Genomic DNA, 17,730 nt, shown 5'->3' with positions numbered 1-17,730 from the left:
GTCTCCGATCCTCAGCCACACCCCTTCTTGCAAAGGCCAAGTGTGTTGCACAAATTATGTAGGCGTATATTATTACAGGTGTGACACAAACATCTAGAGATTATCTGGATATACAGTTTTGAGAAGTTTAGACTTGAGAAATTGTTGTCAAATATAACAAAATCACACATTTAAAACCACCAATTTACAATATTTGTTGTCAGCATTAGGCTACTATCCAGATGTTTAAATGTTTCACTCGTCCACTGGAGGGCAGTGTAGAGGATAGAAACCAGCGCTGTCTTATAACGACCCGGTTACTGCTAGCCAGCTACAAACACCAAAACAACAGGCAGGTGATTGTACAAAGGGAGCCGGAAAAGGAAAGAGCAAGTCACAGTAATGTTATCTGTATGGACAATAAGTGATTCCTGGCATTCATCGCCATGGTGTTAAACTGTGCTGCTAGTATGACTGGGAAGACGGAGAGGACTGAAATGGTGGTTGACGCTGCAGAGATTTCTGGATGTGGTTGATGTATCTGGAGCAGAGATAGATAAAATACTGAGAGATGCATTTGTGTAAACTCAGGCGTCTGCATCTTACTGATATGGAAAGTAATTATGAATCGGAGTACTTTGGGTGGATATGGTGTTATTTTGTTTATTTTAGTTCAATTAAGAGCAGTTTAGGTTTAGTTCAGTAGATGGCGGTAATGCAACATTTTGGATGCCAACCGCCGTAAAACCAAACAGAAGAAGAAGAAGATCTCGATAACGCTAACTAGGTGCATTTAACTGGCTGCATTTCATTGTGCATTGCCATAGCTGTACTATACATGATTCCATAATTATACTATGGAGAATTTGCACTATTCGCAAGAATGACTGATGATGGTTTTTGTTGCCGATTGACGGCTGCGCATCTGGATTTTGCAAAGCTGGCTACTAGCTACTAGCTACTAGCTAGACCTGTGCTACTGCTCACTGAAAATGTAAATGACAATGGGGCCGAAGAGACGGGAACTGGTGAGTATGGTGATACAAGCTTGCTAAATAACCAGCTAACGGCCATTGGCTTTGAACGTTATTAGCTGGATAACGTTTCGCACTCACGTTAGCCTTGTTTTGATAGCCTGCGGAGACCTGGTTGCTGGTTGTTATTAGCTAGCTTAGCTGATCAGTTACGCTAGCTAGCTAACTTTAGATAACGCTATAATGAATGCAGTAAATACCCAAGGCTATATCATTTGGGTAAATGCGTCGCAGTGTTAACTAGGCACCTACCAGCTACCTATGCAACCTAATTGAGCTGTCACCAGTCATTGGTGGTGGTGGTGGACAACGTTAATCGGGCTAAATAGGCATTGGGTCCAGCTTTAACGCTACATACCACACAAGTTCACAGTGGTAAATCAATGCGCCACAACACTAATAATCTAGCTGCATATTTGATCTTGCTCTAGTCTTGATCCTCATGAGATTCAGAAACGTTTGCTGTCTTGTCAAAAATGTAAAAGAAAATATGTCATTCACGTGAGCTGGAACTTCAGCCAAATTCAGCCAGGCCTCTATTAAGCTGATTCTTGGATTGCCATGCAACAGTTCTGTCACTGATCCACAAACACAAGAAAGAAGCACCTATACGCTGTTGCATGCTGGCACAATTAATCTGCCCTGTTTGGTCAATTTGTGACCAGTCAGTAGTTCCTGTCTGTCACAGATTTCCACAGATCCTTGACAGATTGAAATTGTGTGTGTTGTTTCTCAGTTCGCCAATATCTATGTTGCAGGGCATAGCTGCAATGCCCTTGTTGATAATATCTTCCACTTGTGTCTCCCCTCTTCCAGGTGGTGGGAAGGGTGATCTCCCTCTTCCCTGTCTCCCTGGTGCTTATGGTTCTCCTGCTGGCCGAGGCCCCTGGGTGCCAGGCAGGGGACTGTAAGGGCCACAGGCAGGTGTTGCGGGGACCACCAGGCTACGTCACTCAGTCAATGGGAACTGCGAGTGGCTCATCAAAGGTATATAATGAGTGAATATATTGTTGTGTGTACAATATAATTGCTTGTTAAATCAGATACCTTTCAACCCACACACTATTTGCCATTTTACCTGTAGAGTGAATGCTAAACTGATGTGGCTCAAGCCTAATCACATTGCTATTTCCCTCTCATTCTTTATCTCCCAGCTCCCAGCAACAATCATCGCATTGTCCTGAATTTCACCTTTATGGACACCGAGTGTACCTATGATTACCTGTTTGTGTATGATGGAGACTCCTACCATAGCCCCCTCCTGGCCGGTCTGAGTGGCAACACTCTGCCGCAACCCATGGAAGCCAAATCGGGAAAGGTAACAACTGACACATGATTCATAATGGATCCTGTATGCATTCAAGTCTATTCACAAGCTCGCCCCTCCTTATCTGTCTGATCTCCTCCATACTGTCTCCTCCACTCACTCCCTCAGATCTTCCTCCTCCATTCACCTTACTGTGCCCTCTGCCCGTCTCAGCCTCAGCACCATGGTCAGCATAGCTTTCAGCCGCTCTGCTCCTCAACTTTGGAACTCACTCCCACCTAGGGCTGCACAATATATCGTTTCAGCATCGTCATCGCAATGTGCACATGCGCAATAGTCACATCGCAGAGCATGCAATGTCAAGTAAGGCAAATTAACTCATAACATACAGTAATGCACGCCCTCTCTGTTCTAAGCTCTTTTCCTACTAACTATAGTACCTTTACTCACTTAGGATCCTGCAACTCACCCTGGCTGCGGCTAAAAACACACTCACTTCCTACTACGTCAACCGTGCACGTTACCCACTAGGCCATCTTCTTAAACAGGCAAGGCTTGATAGACCTATTCAAGACTTTTGGTGAAAATTCCTGTTTTTTTTCATATCGCAATATATATCGCAGAATAAAAAAATATTGCAATGTCAGTTTTTTCCAATATCGTGCAGCCCTACTCCCACCTGACATCCATCACATCGACTTTATCTGTTACTGTATTTGTGTTGTTGTCTCTATTGTTGATTATTGCACTTGTTTTTACTTTGTAAAGTTCTTCTTCTTCCTCATGTCCGGCCATCCTCTATATCACGTCTTTCCAGTGGTTGGGGCAGGCTCTGTGCATTTTGGAGCATAGCTACATCTCATGATGTGTGTAAGGTCACTTTGTAAAGTGACCTTGGGTGTCCAGAAAGGCGCTTATAAATAAAATGTATTATTATTATTATTATTATATCTCAAACTCACAATCAAAAAGGCAAATAAAAAATCTGAGCCCTCTCACCCTGCTCACCACTGTCCCCTTGATGCCCCTGTCCACTAGAGCCCTGCATTCTAGCCTGAGCCTGAGGCCCGGCCCAACCCTTTGTTTGTTTAAAAAAAAAAAACTCTCGTAACGGACAAGCCCGTCTTTTATTGTCACACGAACACCACAATACATGCATGCGGCCACAACACACTCATGCTGACGGTGGCCGGTGAAAAGTGTCCTCTGCATTTAACCCATCCAGGCATGTCCTTTCCTCCGAGGGGCAGGCCAGGAGCAGTGGTCGCTTTCTCGTACAGCGCCCGGGGACCAACTTTGGATGTTGTCGTCACTGGTCGGATGACGATGACGATCTGATCTTCTGCATGTTTTTAGTGGGGGGGTTATATACGGAGGAAGCCCCTGGGGGGTACGGGGAGAACATGCAAACTCCACACAGAGAGAAAGGCCCTTACGACGAGATAACCCACCTGGGCAGTAGGCACTGAAGATATGGGGGAAACACAACCACAGCGCTCACAGTGTCCCAGGCGAGAATCGAACTCAGGACCTTCTAACTGTGAGGCGACAGCACTACCGACTGCGCCACCGTACCCCCATTTTTGACATTTGAATTGACACATTGTGGGGTTCAAAGTGTTTTAATGTATTTTTCTTGTATAGTGTTTATTTGATAGGCTTAGGCTATTCGAAATTGATCAAACACATAAGGTTCAGGGGAGGGGGGGAAGGCCTGGTTCGGGCTGTACTGAAAGCAAATTCCACCAACCTTGGTTGTGTGGTTATTAATAATTAAATGATTGATTGAAATAAAGATGCAGCATCTTCACTGACAGATTTGACTAAAAGTGCACCTGCTGTTCTTCTTACTTACTTTGTCCCTCCACTTCATCTAAGGCTCAGTGTGAGGGTGAACAACACTGACGTATTCCATGTGGATCGGCGCTTCTGGACGTCCTTCCGCTCGCGTTTCCCAGCCACCGGGCCCAGAGAGAGAGCCTTCCACTCGGCCACCGTCATTGGAAATTACATGGTGGTCTACGGTGAGCAAGAGCGATTGTAGAGAAATCAGCTAAATTCAATCGATCCAGCCCCCATTTACATTTCTCTCTTTCTCTCCGTCTCTCTTTGCTTCCTGCCTCTCTCTCCCAGGGGGGAATGTACATATTCACTACCAAGAGGAGAAGTGCTATGATGAGGAGATCTTCTTCTACCATCTGGGTTGTCACGAGTGGGTATCTGCTGGGGAGAGCTTGTCACACAGTAAGTTCCTGTGCAGACGGTGACTTCTATAACCACTCTGTGTTGCACTTTTTGTCACTTGCTCGCACACATACACTTCATCCAAAATGGTCTCCATTTGTCTCAGCAGGGGAGGCTGTGAGGGGCCGTTACTCGCACGTGGCCGCGGTGATGGAGGGTGGAGTGCTGCTGGTTGCCGGGGGTTACAGTGGCGTCGCCCGTGGAGACTTGGTGGCTTACAAAGTTCCTCTGTTCATCAGCAGCGACCCAGGAGACCGGGTAAGTGAAGAAAAGAGTCATGGAGTCAAGGGCACGGGAAGTCCTGTCATCGGGAGAGTTTGGCAAAATGGTTCACAGTGTGTAAGGACTCGTGGGAGACGGGATAATGAAAATGTTGTGATTGGGAAGAATAAATAAGGACTACTAGACCAGTGGTTCTCAATTTTCTTCACATGAAGGACCCCTAAACTGACAAAAATTAGACCATGGACCCCCATTTGATAGGATTTTGTCCCACGGTCCCCCATGTGATAATAAGATTGATGCTTTTAGATGTTTTATTACAGAAAGTGTATAAAACCCATGACCAAAATAGTAATTGTGTTACTTATGAATGGAAGTATAGCAAAAATAAATCACCCCCCTTTTGGCTGGGGACCCCCTGGAACCCTCTCAAGGACCCCTGGGGGTCCCTGCCGCTCCCCGGACCCCCATTTGAGAAACACTGTACTAGACATCAGTTGAAGTGCACCTTGCAATATTGTGTGTGTTGCTTTTGTCAGGATGCAGTTTGTGCCGAGGCACCGGATGAAAGCATGTGCCTAAAGAATCCAGAGTGCAGCTGGTGTGAAGGCCGCTGTCGGGAATACCAGCCCACTAATCCGGTAACACAGTCTCACTGTATGCAGATGCACACATGCAATGTAGAATTGTTAGTCCAATTTTAAATGTGCTGTTAAAGTCGAGCTGAACCCATTCGTCACGTGCGTCTGAGTCCGTTTCAGACTGAAAACATAATTTGTCTGACAAAACAAATGTGATGACAGTGCCTCGGATGTCTTTCTCTGCTCCATTCAACACCTGGGGAACTTCCTGCAACCACACTGGACAGCTACCTCTTTTTAATCTTATATCTATGCATGCCGATCCTGGAAGAGCACCTGATTTTTACTCTGCCATTTTATATTGATGTCTCCTTGACCCAATGCAGCACTCCCAATTGTATCTTTATAAATGTGATGACAAGTTGAGAGGCGGGTCATAGTATCATGTCGATGTTTTTATTTGACAATTCTGGGGACTGGATTGGGCTTTGGCCAATCCTGGCGTGTTCCGCCTCCAAATCCAGTGGGATTCGGCGTGTTGTGGCGCTCCCCTCGGGAAGAGCCTGCTGACGCGAGGTTACTGGCTGAGTGGAGCTCAGCGAGCTGCAGGCAGCCAGCTGCCTTTGTGTTGGCGAGCAGAGAGTGCAGCCTGTCGGCCTGGAATCTCCAAGGTGCGACCCCTGACAACCAGGCGAGACGCGCGCCAATATCGCCATTGCATTAAATAATATTCCTGGAATGCGACTTTTAAGCCAGTTACATTTCTTTGCATTCTTAGACATTACCGCTTGATTTAGTTTGCATAATTGCTCAAGTTAGTAGTTAGTTTATGGGCTAGAAATTCTGCCAGATGACAGGCACTAGGCGCCATTTTCCCCTTCATTTGGAAGAGAAAATTATCCTGAAATGAAGATTTGATTGACAGCTGCCATGTCATGATATGATTGGTTGAAATGGGGTAGAAATTTGATAGTACTAGGTGACGTCAGCAAACTGTACATTACTGTTATCAATGAAATCTTGAAAAATGAACTTTTGATGTGAAAAGCTAAAGAAATTAAATTGTTGTGATTTGTTTTGCATACATTATTAAATAGGTGCACTGCATACCCAGGTATTTGAACTAAAAGAAAAGAAAAGTCATTTTTGGGTTCAGCTCGACTTTAACTCATTCAGTGCCAGCCACTTTTGGAGAACGGATGCTCCCAGTGCCAGAGTTTTCAGAGCGTTTTCAGTGATTTCTCGAGGCCCACAGAATATTGTGTGATATTACTATGTAAACACCGAACACGCACAAGAACGAGCTGGCTCTATTGTATCATCAGCAAAAAAAAGTTTATTGATACCATTTTCCGTTCTTTAGTTATGAGCCGGAGAAGATAGGTTGTTTTCAGCGTTTTCAGGCTTTTCAAATTATTAGCTGAGATAATCCGCCTTTTGTGAAATGCAGCATTTCAAGCACATTCACTGAGTCTGAAGATAATATTTTCTGATGTAGTGACGTAGTTGTTGTGTGATGCCCTGCGTGCACCACCCCCCTCCCCCCCTCCCCCCGTAAACTCCTCCCCACACTGCACACAGCCTCACGCAACCATTATATTTTCGGAGTGCTGCGTTTGTGTGCTGCTGTCGGCTCTCAGCGCCACAGCAGGGAAGAGCCAACCCGGATTGCTGAATGGTTTGGCGTCAGGGGCTGCTTTCCTGTCTGCTAATCGGGTGGAGAAACTATACAGACAGACAGACAGACAGACAGACAGGGACAGAGGGGCTCAGTTGTGAGCGCGGATTGACTCCTGTTCGGAGCCAATGTCAGCTCCCGCGACAGAGCAAATGGCTCTGGGAGCATGCATCGGGTTGTCTTTGATCCACGGCTTTTAGGCTGTTTCTCGGACCTGTCTCTAATCTGGACTGCACCGAGCAAGCACTGTCGCCACCTAATGAGTCCGTAAAATAGGTTATACACCTCCAATAGCTACTATAGTTGTACAGGAGCTGCGGAAGGCTTTGATCGACGTCCCACCGTCAAAAAACGCATTGGACGTCGAAGGACGTCCGTGGCATTCTACGTCACTATTTAATTGGACGTCGAAGGACGTCCATGGCATTCAATGAGTTAATAATGCCATGTGCCCACTGCCAAAACACTTTTCTACTCTGTTACTGTGTTTCATTAGTAGTTGCACTTCCCCTGATTCGCTTCCCCTCAGCCCCTTCGTATAACGTAACAGCATATGTCACACAGAGGCCACCTGGAAGGCTGAGGGGAACACTTGCAGTTCAAACTACCATTGCTCAACCGCCAGTTGTAATATGTAATATGAAGTGATTCAATGACAGTGTTGGGCAAGTTACTCTGGAAAAGTAATTAGTTACTGATTACTGATTACTCCTTAAAAAAGTAATAAAAGTTACTTTACTGATTACTTTTTCAAAAAGTAACTAGGTACGTTACTAGTTACGTTACTAGTTACTTTTTATTTTCTTTTTTACCCCAAATACCTTACACTTAAGTTGTTACATGTCTAGCATGTCACTGTATTAATTATTTTTGCTTTGGTATTATGATAGATAGATAGATAGATAGATAGATAGATAGATAAAGTACTTTATTAATCCCCTGGTGGAAATTATTGTGTTACAGCAGAAGCCAATGTCAGTACATCTCAGTAAAAAACACACAAAAGAAGCTATGTTAAAAGAAACGCCAAAGGCATTTTACTTTGAAATTCGGTTAGAAAGAACAGGAAGTGGTGTGTTAAGACTGGCTAGCGTCACACTGGAAAAGACGTGAAATGATAGACAGATAACGTGAGTGGAAGAAAGATGCTGTTACTGTCGGAGTGGTAATAAAACATCACAGCCTCAATGCAAACGTTTCAAGCTTCGTTGCTGAAAGAAAAGTGGTGATCTGTCAACATTCCCTGGGCCGTCTGACTACGGTGAGAAAGGCTTTGACGAGAAGGTTAGGAAGTAACAAAGTGTACAACACTTACCCAAAGTGTATCTGTTAATCCAGTGAACTGTTACACCACCCAAGTCTACCTCACCCAGCATCGCCTTCAATTTAGCCTCCATCCCTATCCCGCATATTCTCTCTGAGGTAGCCAGCAAACGTCTTCCTCTGTGTGGCTGCGGCAGCTTGATATTGTTCTTCGTGGCTATTTTCTCTATGATGCATCGATATGAGGGCGAGTCAACAGTGCAAATAGGTAGCATCTGCCAAGCTGCTCGCACATAGTTTACAAAGGACAATAATGTTCCAGCTTTTGAACGCATATTTCTCTTGCTCGTCGTCTCCTTCTTCTGACTCGGTTTGTTTTGAAAGCCGGCGTGCACGCTCTGACGCTGTATCGCGCACACACACTATGACGTATATGTGCGCGCGACAGGTCTACCTGAGTCCGTGAGGATAAAATGTTTTATTTTCTTCTTTTACATAGAAAACACTGCATTCTGGCAGGCAATGATGTAACGCAGTAACGCATGCGTTACTTGGATTAGTAACTGTAATCTAATTACTGTTTTGGAAATTGTAACGCCTTATATTACTTAGTTACTAAAAAAGTAACTAATTACAGTAACGCGTTACTTAGTAACGCGTTACTGCCCAACACTGCTCACTGGCGACACTACACTTTTAGCTAACCTGTTCACATCTATGTTCGCAATGGCATCCCAAGTATCCTCATACTATTATGGGATGCGATGTCAATTACACCCGTTGACACGTTTTGGAACAGCGCTGCACGCTGGCACAATGCTCCTAAAAGCAAAATGCTTATTGTTTTGAATGATTTGGCATCTTCTATTACTGTCCCCTGTCAACACCAGTATTGTTGTATTGTAATAATATGCCATAAAGGTTTATTGAAATTTTGGGGGAAGCAGAAAAAAAATCTAAAAAAACAAAACAATCTTTTTTCTGGCCTGCCGGGGGCGCCATTGGCCTGGCGCCGGCTGGCGGGCCCACCATGCCTGTAGAATGGTAGGGGAAACACTGAAAGCACTTTATAAATAAAGTTGGATTGGATGGTGAGCGCTAGTTTGGGTGAAGTAACATTACGCCCTCTGCTGGTATAAATGTTAATATAGCCTACTACATGTATGTGAGCTCCGCCACAGAAATGATGCACAGAACACATTTTCGCTTAATCAGTTATTAATACATTTTTAATCTGTGAAGATCTTAACGGCAATTGGTGGGTTAATCATTAACATCCCTAGTGCTGACAGTGACCAGCAGCCTCTTACTGTGCCGACCTGCCACAGCTGTTTCTGCGTTAATTTAGCGGTTTCTAAAGAGTACTTCTATCGAGGCCTCATTGACGGCACTTGTGCCGATAATGGTGCATCTATTATCTGCATCAACAGATAATATCGGCTGCGCGTTCTATCTGTCGGGCCATAATACATACTGTATCTATGTACAGTGCCTTGGAAAAGTACTCATACTGCATATTTTGTTGTGCTATCCAGTTAGAATGCATATATACAGGATTTGTATTGAGTTCTATGCAAATAATTTGATCATGTCAAAGTGAAAAATGATTTCTATAAATTGATGTGGAAGTTTAAAAATTCTAAGATCAGAGAAATCTATTTAGTATTCAACCCCTTTGCTTCGTTGGGGCTAAATTGCCACACTACAGCCGTAGTGAACACGTACTGAACTCTGGATCTTTTGCTGCTCGGAGGTTGCCTGATTCCAGTAGAAGCTGGTCTGCAGCAGTGCCCATTTGACATGCTGAATCAGTGCATCTTGGGTGGGAGGCAAGTTCTCAAGGGACATTTGAGAAAAGCTGATGTCTGGCTTCATCTACTTGGCTGGAGACGCAGCTCTTGCTGTACATGACGACCATAATGCTTCCAGTCTTTGGACATGGACATCTGAGTTGATCTGTTCAGACTCCAAGGTGAAGGCGTCCACGGTCTCAGTGAGATCCGATGTTGCTTCCCAAGCTGCCCATGCACTCCTTTTCCCATAGCCCTGGAAGGCTGATGTAGTATCACATCATTTTAGCACATGGAAGACATGTAATGACAGTGACCAAGAACATTGCAGATTTTGTGAACATAAATGTACTTTCCACATGTGAAGCCGATCCAGTGCTCTGTGAGGCCTAATGTGTAGAAGAAGCGTATTGCAAGTATTACAACATCACTGTCGGACGTATGGATCCTGAGTTTCTATGGCTACTGGCCGCAGCATGCGCCAGGCGCTATAACTCATTCTACTGTAGTGTCTGCTTCAGGATGGTTACAAGGCTGAAGCACAGATGTTACTTACTATATGTCATATTCACATCTGTTGGAGAGTATTACATCCTTCTTGGTAGAAAGGAGTAGTTCACCCCAAAACCCTGATCGCCCTCACCTTGGGGTCGTCATGTACAGCAAAAGCTGTGGCTCCAGCCAAGTAGATGAAGCCAGACATCAGCTTTTTTCAAATGTATCAAGTCCCTCGAGAACTTGCCTCCCACCCAAGATGCACTGATTCAGCATGTCAACTGGGCACTGCTGCCGGCCAGCTTCTACTGGAATCAGGCAACCTCCGTCTAGTTCAAAAGTTATGACCCCTTATCCATTTTCATCAGACATTTCAATATGCCCGCAAAGATGGCCGCCAAACATGGGACCCTATTTCAACGGGGTAACAACAAAATGTGTTTTATTAGAGACACCTTGAAGAGTACAAAAACCTGTTAGAAAAATATATCTTTGGGGTGCATGGGGAGCCCTGTTCCTACTGGACTACTGGGGGTGGACTGCCCGCAGTCTGGCTGCCTCTGTTGAGGCGAGCTCATGCTGTCAGAGTAGAAACCAGGGAGAAGGAAATCAAGATTTAAATGGGTATTTCACAAATCCGATCGTGGCAGTTCTTTGTATGTACATCAACCACATGCTGTTGTTTTTGTATCTGTTGGGGAGCTTTTTCCGATGAATTTTACGAGATTTATTTACATTTACATTACATTACGTCATTTGGCAAAGCGACTTACAATAACACATTTTTTGTCAGCAATAGAGCAATCAACTATGGAGCACAGTCTATGACAACTACAACTTCTGAAGGAACAGTGGTACAAGTTTAGGTTAGTGGTACAAGGTTAGTTTTTTTTTTTTTTTTTTTTTTTTTTTTTTTTTTTAATATAAGGAAAGAGAGAGAACGAAGTTAGATCAAGAAGGGCCCAGATGGAGCCTGATTGTCCTTATGGGACTGGGGAACTGTCTATTCGCCAGGCAGGTGCTAGGGGTGCCCAAGCACCTGCCCATTGTCCCCCTTATGCCCAAAGGGCCCCCCTTTTATTTTTTACAGTGAAGGCATGCCCAGCACCCTTCAAGAAGAACTTATAACAATAAATAACAGTTTAGCAATAAATAAAATGTCTGGACAGTTTACACATGTTGACCTTTCAACCGGAAGTTAAGTAATCGTCTGCGTCTCTGTGACGTGCACAATATTTTTTCCCCAGGATGGCGAAGGCATGACCCGCCCTTCTCTGCCTCTGATTGGCCTATAGCATCAAACGTTGATCTAATCACATTCGCTTGGCTATCCTATCCTGCGTCTCTCCTCGTCTCCTGCGCCAATCAGAGGCAGAGATGGGCGGGTCATTCTTTCGCCATCCTGCCCACTGCCCAGCTCCGACTGACTGGCGGATCAGCAACAGTGAAACCGCCCCGCACCGTGGTGTTGTGCCCTTTTTAAAATTCTGAGCCCCCTGCCCCTCTAAGGGTCTCTGCACGGCCCTGCTATTCGTCCTGGCCAGCCGGCAGCACACAGTCCATAGTCAATGGGTTGAACATGCAGAGAATGCAACATTTCACTCGATACACTGCATGGGGCAGGTTTCCCGCTAGTTATAATAAAGATGTGGTTAAAAAAATCCTTCAGAGTTGATAAAGATGTTTAAAATGTTTAAAAGAAGATATTGAAAAAAGGAAGTTTTAAAATCTTAAATCTTTATCATATATTGATAAAGATGTTTACAACATTCTTGGAACTCGTCGTTATGCCCGAGAGGAGCATACAACAATAATGGCAATAATAATTGGGGTTGGGGGGGGTAGGCGCAGCTGTCTGTATGTTCTCTGGGGGGAGGCCCACTCTCCCACACTTGGAAAACCCCTGTCCTCGACTATTCACCTTATTCACCACGCCCACTTTTTCTCTCTTCCGTGTTGGACGCAATTGTATTTGTTCTTCTGGTTCAGCGCTAGTTGGCGGCCAATTTCAAAACAATGTAACTATGAATTAAGTTTGGTAACATTCAGAAGCTACACTGCGGCCAACTTCAGTTACATGTTCATAGCGTTACTGCTGCGAGGTGCCGATGGCTGTACCCGGTCGGCATTTAACGTTAGTTACAAAAGCACGTCGACAGTGTTTTCTACTGTAGCTTACAGTAGGTTGACAGATACTAGCTAGTCCGACTGGTCACACAGCCAGCGCTCTGTCCTCGCTGCTCGTTAAATATTTCCAAATAGGCGTTATTCTGATAAACTGGTCACATATTTGGAATGTTACGTTGTCATCTGAAAAAATATTAAAACTTTAAAACAGTTTGTTCTTTTGCTTGAAAACAGCTTTTTGGAAAGTCTAAAAATTATTACGTAGACTTCCGGGTCTAAAACGGAAAGACGATTACAAAATTACGTTATGCAACACATAGGTTGGATTAGAATTCTGTGTGTGTGTGTGCGCGCACACATACAAGTCTGCGTATTATGCTAAATCAACTTGGACCCCCGGCGGGAAATGGAAGACCGGTGGCAATTAGAATACAGGCGCTTATTGGAAGAATTACGATATATATATATATATATGGTATATATGTATATATACCGTAATTCTAGCTAGCTAGCACAAGTCACACACTCAGATTTGAACCTGAGAAAAAAAAGTCTATGCAATGTGAATAAAAGGGACATAAGACCATCTGTTGCAATGAAAACAACAGTGAAGGATTATGAAGTTGCCATTATCAGTGTTTTTGGTGAATTCTGTTTTTAATTTGGTATTTTGTTGCTTAAAGGAGTATGCAGAGTTCCAGTACAGGCAGAGACACAGGCAAAGGAGGCGAGGTGACATGGCGAGTCTGCGTAGCAACACTCCTGACCCTGATGACCCTAGCGAGAGCACCTTAGGTATTTCACTGCATTTTTCACCACATCTCACCACCAGTGTTTAACCTTTCATGAACTCGATGTTTGTTGAAGAATGGTTTTTAATTTACTGATGATAAGAGATGCTGCACCATAACAATATTTTAAATGATTTCCTTTGAAAAATGTATTAAACGCTGCTTACAACTCGTTCTAGTTGTGAGATATATATATACCCCCCTTCTAAAAATGTGCTTTAGACTTAGGGTGTTAATTCATATAGTCAAATTGTATTTTTTTATTTTGGCCAACATTGAAATATTCCACAATTGCATGGTGTGGTAAAAATAAATATCATTATTATCTACTGTTACTGAGCTAATTAGGTAGGGCTAGCTCTTTCAGGTTTTAGCAGTGAACAGGATGGAGTGTCGGTCAGGACACAGAATGACGATGAGGAGACATAACTTCTTGGTTGAACAGTACTGCGATCCAGTATTTATTGTTGTGACATGTAGTATTATCATTAGTCTGAAATAACACAAATAAACCACAATTAGGCACTTAGATCTTCAGGGCTACAGAATATAAAATACAGTGAAATTAAAGCTATATATTTCCCCATATTACGAAATTAAACCAAGACCCATTTACAGTAAACATAAAATATAACAATAAGCATTGTAATGCTCCTTTAACCATAACATAAAGCTGCATACAGCCGAGTAAGTTACTATAGTCGACTCTTAACAGAAATAAACCAATTTAACCTTATGTATGGTTAATAAGATCACGGAGGGCAATGTCGACGCCCTGTGGCCAAACAAGGTACTGCTAATGGCGTCCGCACACAATGGAGTTGAGCACACATTCCCCCCATACATAGGAATGCTATCTACTTAACAATTACAGCAGCAGAAATAAACACTTCAACTTAAGCACAGATCACAATAAACTGAATACTCCAGTCAATTAGCTACCAGATAAGCATTGTGACAATTGCAACGGAAATATCTCTCCTCATGCTGAGCACACGTAGACACACGGTGAAACTGGCAAGATTTAACATAAAAACAACAACAGACACTTTACAGCATGGACTCAATCCTAGAACCAATGTCACAAACTGGAACACACAGGACGAACTAAGGAGGTTTAAACGGCAACATGGTCAAGCTGAACTAAAATGTGGGGCACACTGAAGTGAACTGAACACACTGCCTTAATGAGGTGCAGGTACATGCATTGCATCATCTCACCAGTTAACAATACTCTTAAATACATCTACCACTTATTTAGCTTCATCTGGTTGCTTCCTTGTCAACTTGTGAATGCCACAATGCATCTTGGGACATTATGCAAATGTATGTTTGTCAGTGTGTCTGCGTGTGTGTGTTTGTGCGTCTGCATGTGTGTGCTCTGCTCAAGCCCCACCCGCGGGAGACATTAGGAGAAGGGCTAATGGAGTATAATCCGCTTTTAAGAGCAACATCTGTGAAACGTTGCCATAGCTGTGCCTATTTTATGCAACGTCTGCATTTCATTTCTCACTTAACAGGATTCCTCTGAATGTGGGTGTTAGGTGTGTGGGCACAGGTACTTTCCTAGTTTCTTTCAGTGCCATTTCCATGGGCATCCTCCCTTACAAAAAATGGTTGAAAAAGTAGTGACACTATAGTTGTCAAACTGGTGCAATTCTAAGCACGACGACGACGACGACGACAACTATGATAATCAAGTAAAAGGGTCTCGCCTTTGCGGTCAGTCTTCCAGATGTTTTGATTGTTTTTCACCTGGTTGCATAAATGCTAAACAGTTTTTTCTGTCCTGTTCCAGGCTAGACGACGATGACCCTAACATTCTCCTGGCCATCCAGCTGTCACTCCAGGACTCTGCGATGGCGTGTGGGACCAGCAGCCACCAGTTCCTCGCCAACGAAGCGTCGCTCGGCGCCATTGGCACCTCGCTGCCCTCCTGGCTGTAGCGGAGCGCTCCGGGCGTGGAGGTCCTCCCCAGAGCTTTGCTGAGCAGCTCAAAGCTGCTGGAGCTGGGAGATAACCTGGCCAGGCTGGGCAACATCAACAGCCAGTACTCGGCCAGTGTCTCCGTGGCGTCTCAGCACTCGGAGAGTCACCGGCGGAGCTACGGCGGCTCCGTGCCCATCCCGGTGGCCCCGGGCGGCAGCAACTCGTCCACGGGCCTCTTCTCGTCCTCCAGCGACACCACAGACTGGACCGCGTGCGACAGCCGCGACCCGTCCTCGGCGGCGGCGGGCAACGCTAACCTGCCCAGCAGCAGCTCCTCCGAGTGGGAGGACCAAGTGCACTTGGTGTGATCTGATTGGTTGAGACAGGAAGGAACTTTTGTTTTGTTTTGGAAGGCCAAAAACCAATCTGGATGGCAAAGTAGAAGTGAGGAATATGGATAGTCTCTACCTATTCCTCCAGTAGGAGGCGTAACCTATGTGGGATTCGAAATAACGATGGTTATGCCAAACCCCACATAGGTTGCGCTAAAACCACCACCGCAAAGCGTCCTACCTGTAGTTGGCCAGTCGGCAGGAAAGTATCGCGGGACTTTACGAGACTTGGTGACCGAGATCACGTTTGAGGCAATTTGATCCCTGGGAGACTCCAGGAAATGGCCTGGGGCGAAATATCACTCTGGTGGCTGTTGAGGGATCACATTACGACGATATGTGGCGAAAACGGGAATAAAAATAGCTATTTAGATGCAGGAAAGACAGGCTCACACTTGGCCCCAAATCAGCTCCATTTTACAACTGACTTGGATGCTATTGATCTCAAAACAACGCTAGGACGGCCAGAAACGCCGCGGACATCGCTGGGTGAGTGGCCAAATCATAATTATTGCCAGGAGATGGGTCCAGGTTAAAAAAAAACTAAATTCTCCTTTAATAACGGTGTATACAAATTAAAACACCTGTTACTTTAAAATTATTTTTCTCACATCAAGTTAATTTTTTTTCTTCATCTAAATATTTGTAGCCTGTAGTGTTCATGGATAACCCCCACACACACACACACGTTTTATTTATCTCTCATTTTGTGCAGTGAGCTTCTTGGATTTGCTCTTTTTGATACAGTTGTCTGTGGTTTGGAAACTAAAAACATTGTATTGACTGAGTTGACTTATGTGTTCCATGTATCTTAGCTGAAGACACTAAATGGAAGACACTCACAACATAAAGTTGGTATTTATTTGAAAAAAGAAAAAAAAAGCGGCCCTTGACAATGAGTTCAAATGTATTGATTGTTTACAAAGTGTGTGGAGTATAATAAGTAAGGTTGGTATTTTAGAAATTACGTCTCACTTATAGATTTTCTTTTCCAGACTTATGTCTGACTGTTCTTTACTCAGCTATATATTTTAGCCGACTGAGAGCCACTGAAATCTAAATGTATTGATTGCTTTGAAATGTGTCTTGAAGTTGTGAAACTGAGTGCCATATGGTTAGTGGCGCTAACTTTGTTGGACATGGGTTAAGCAGAGGCGTAAACACATTTTGTCCTTTTTCTGTAACAGTATGCTGTGCATGAAATGGGTACAAATCTAAATGGGATTTGGATTTTCCTTTGTATTTCACTTCCAATGTCAAGGTGATTTATTTTTAAATGGCAAACATATTTTGAAATGCATTGAGATTTGCACTTTCATAGTCTATACTTGATACATTCCCTCTTTATATGAAAGAAAAAAAGGTTTGATGTGTGATGCCAATAAACTGTGTTGAGTTTTACTTTCTCTTCAAGTTTTTATTTATTGGTTAGTGTTACATGGTGATATATGATTGATTCTCTGGAGCCCCTGTTCCCTAGTAGTTTTCCCCCCGTTCCCCCCGTGGGTGTTAGTGTGTGTGTGACTTTTGTTTTGAGAAGTGTCTTATGAGCTGAGGCTGTTTGGATCTGGCCTCCACACCACCGACTGAGGGGCCGTCTATAGCTGTCGAACGCCCCGGCCTGATAGCAGGTGAGCTGCTCCCATTCAGTTTGGGACCTCTTGTTTGATGTTTCTGTGCAAAGACGTTCTGTGTTGTTGTGGCAGGGTTGGATGGACTAGACACGAGCTTGATCGTATTTTGAGAGTCACAGTTACAAATTATGACATTTCAGTAGGGAATATTGGGCATAAAAATACACACGATCACAGCGGCTGTTTCCAGAGAAGCTGTCGAGCTGCCAGCTGTGTCTGCAGTAATCAAGGTGGTGAAGCGCCCGTGTGTGCGCCTCCCTCTGGCCACCATCACCACCGCGGTCATCGTCATCCTGGCTGTTTT

General features: G+C 44.2%; 1 protein-coding gene across 4 annotated transcripts; it reads left to right on the top strand.

Moving 5' to 3' along the window:
• The first annotated feature begins 822 nt into the window (after positions 1-822).
• LOC310771372 (multiple epidermal growth factor-like domains protein 8) lies at positions 823-17,187 on the top strand. Of its 4 annotated transcripts, none has more exons than XM_083663997.1 (10): positions 823-1,007; positions 1,830-2,000; positions 2,168-2,331; positions 2,449-2,506; positions 4,159-4,304; positions 4,414-4,524; positions 4,631-4,782; positions 5,286-5,387; positions 13,364-13,475; positions 15,270-17,187. In XM_083663997.1, the coding sequence occupies exons 5-10, from the start codon at positions 4,292-4,294 to the stop codon at positions 15,272-15,274; spliced, it is 495 nt and encodes a 164-aa protein (XP_083520123.1). In that variant the 5' UTR covers positions 823-1,007; positions 1,830-2,000; positions 2,168-2,331; positions 2,449-2,506; positions 4,159-4,291; the 3' UTR covers positions 15,275-17,187. The 4 variants fall into 4 exon arrangements, with proteins under 4 accessions (XP_083520123.1, XP_083520125.1, XP_083520122.1 ...); XM_083663999.1 differs by having other exon boundaries at positions 2,449-2,643; positions 4,634-4,782; XM_083663996.1 differs by having other exon boundaries at positions 2,449-2,643.
• Positions 17,188-17,730: the final 543 nt, after the last annotated feature.

This window comes from Poromitra crassiceps (assembly GCF_964638095.1).
Source record: "Poromitra crassiceps genome assembly, contig: HAP1_SCAFFOLD_567, whole genome shotgun sequence".
NCBI classification, from domain to species: Eukaryota; Metazoa; Chordata; class Actinopteri; order Beryciformes; family Melamphaidae; genus Poromitra; species Poromitra crassiceps.
The sequence above is the reverse complement of the archived record's forward strand: the minus strand, read 5'-3'. Positions and strand labels throughout refer to the sequence as shown.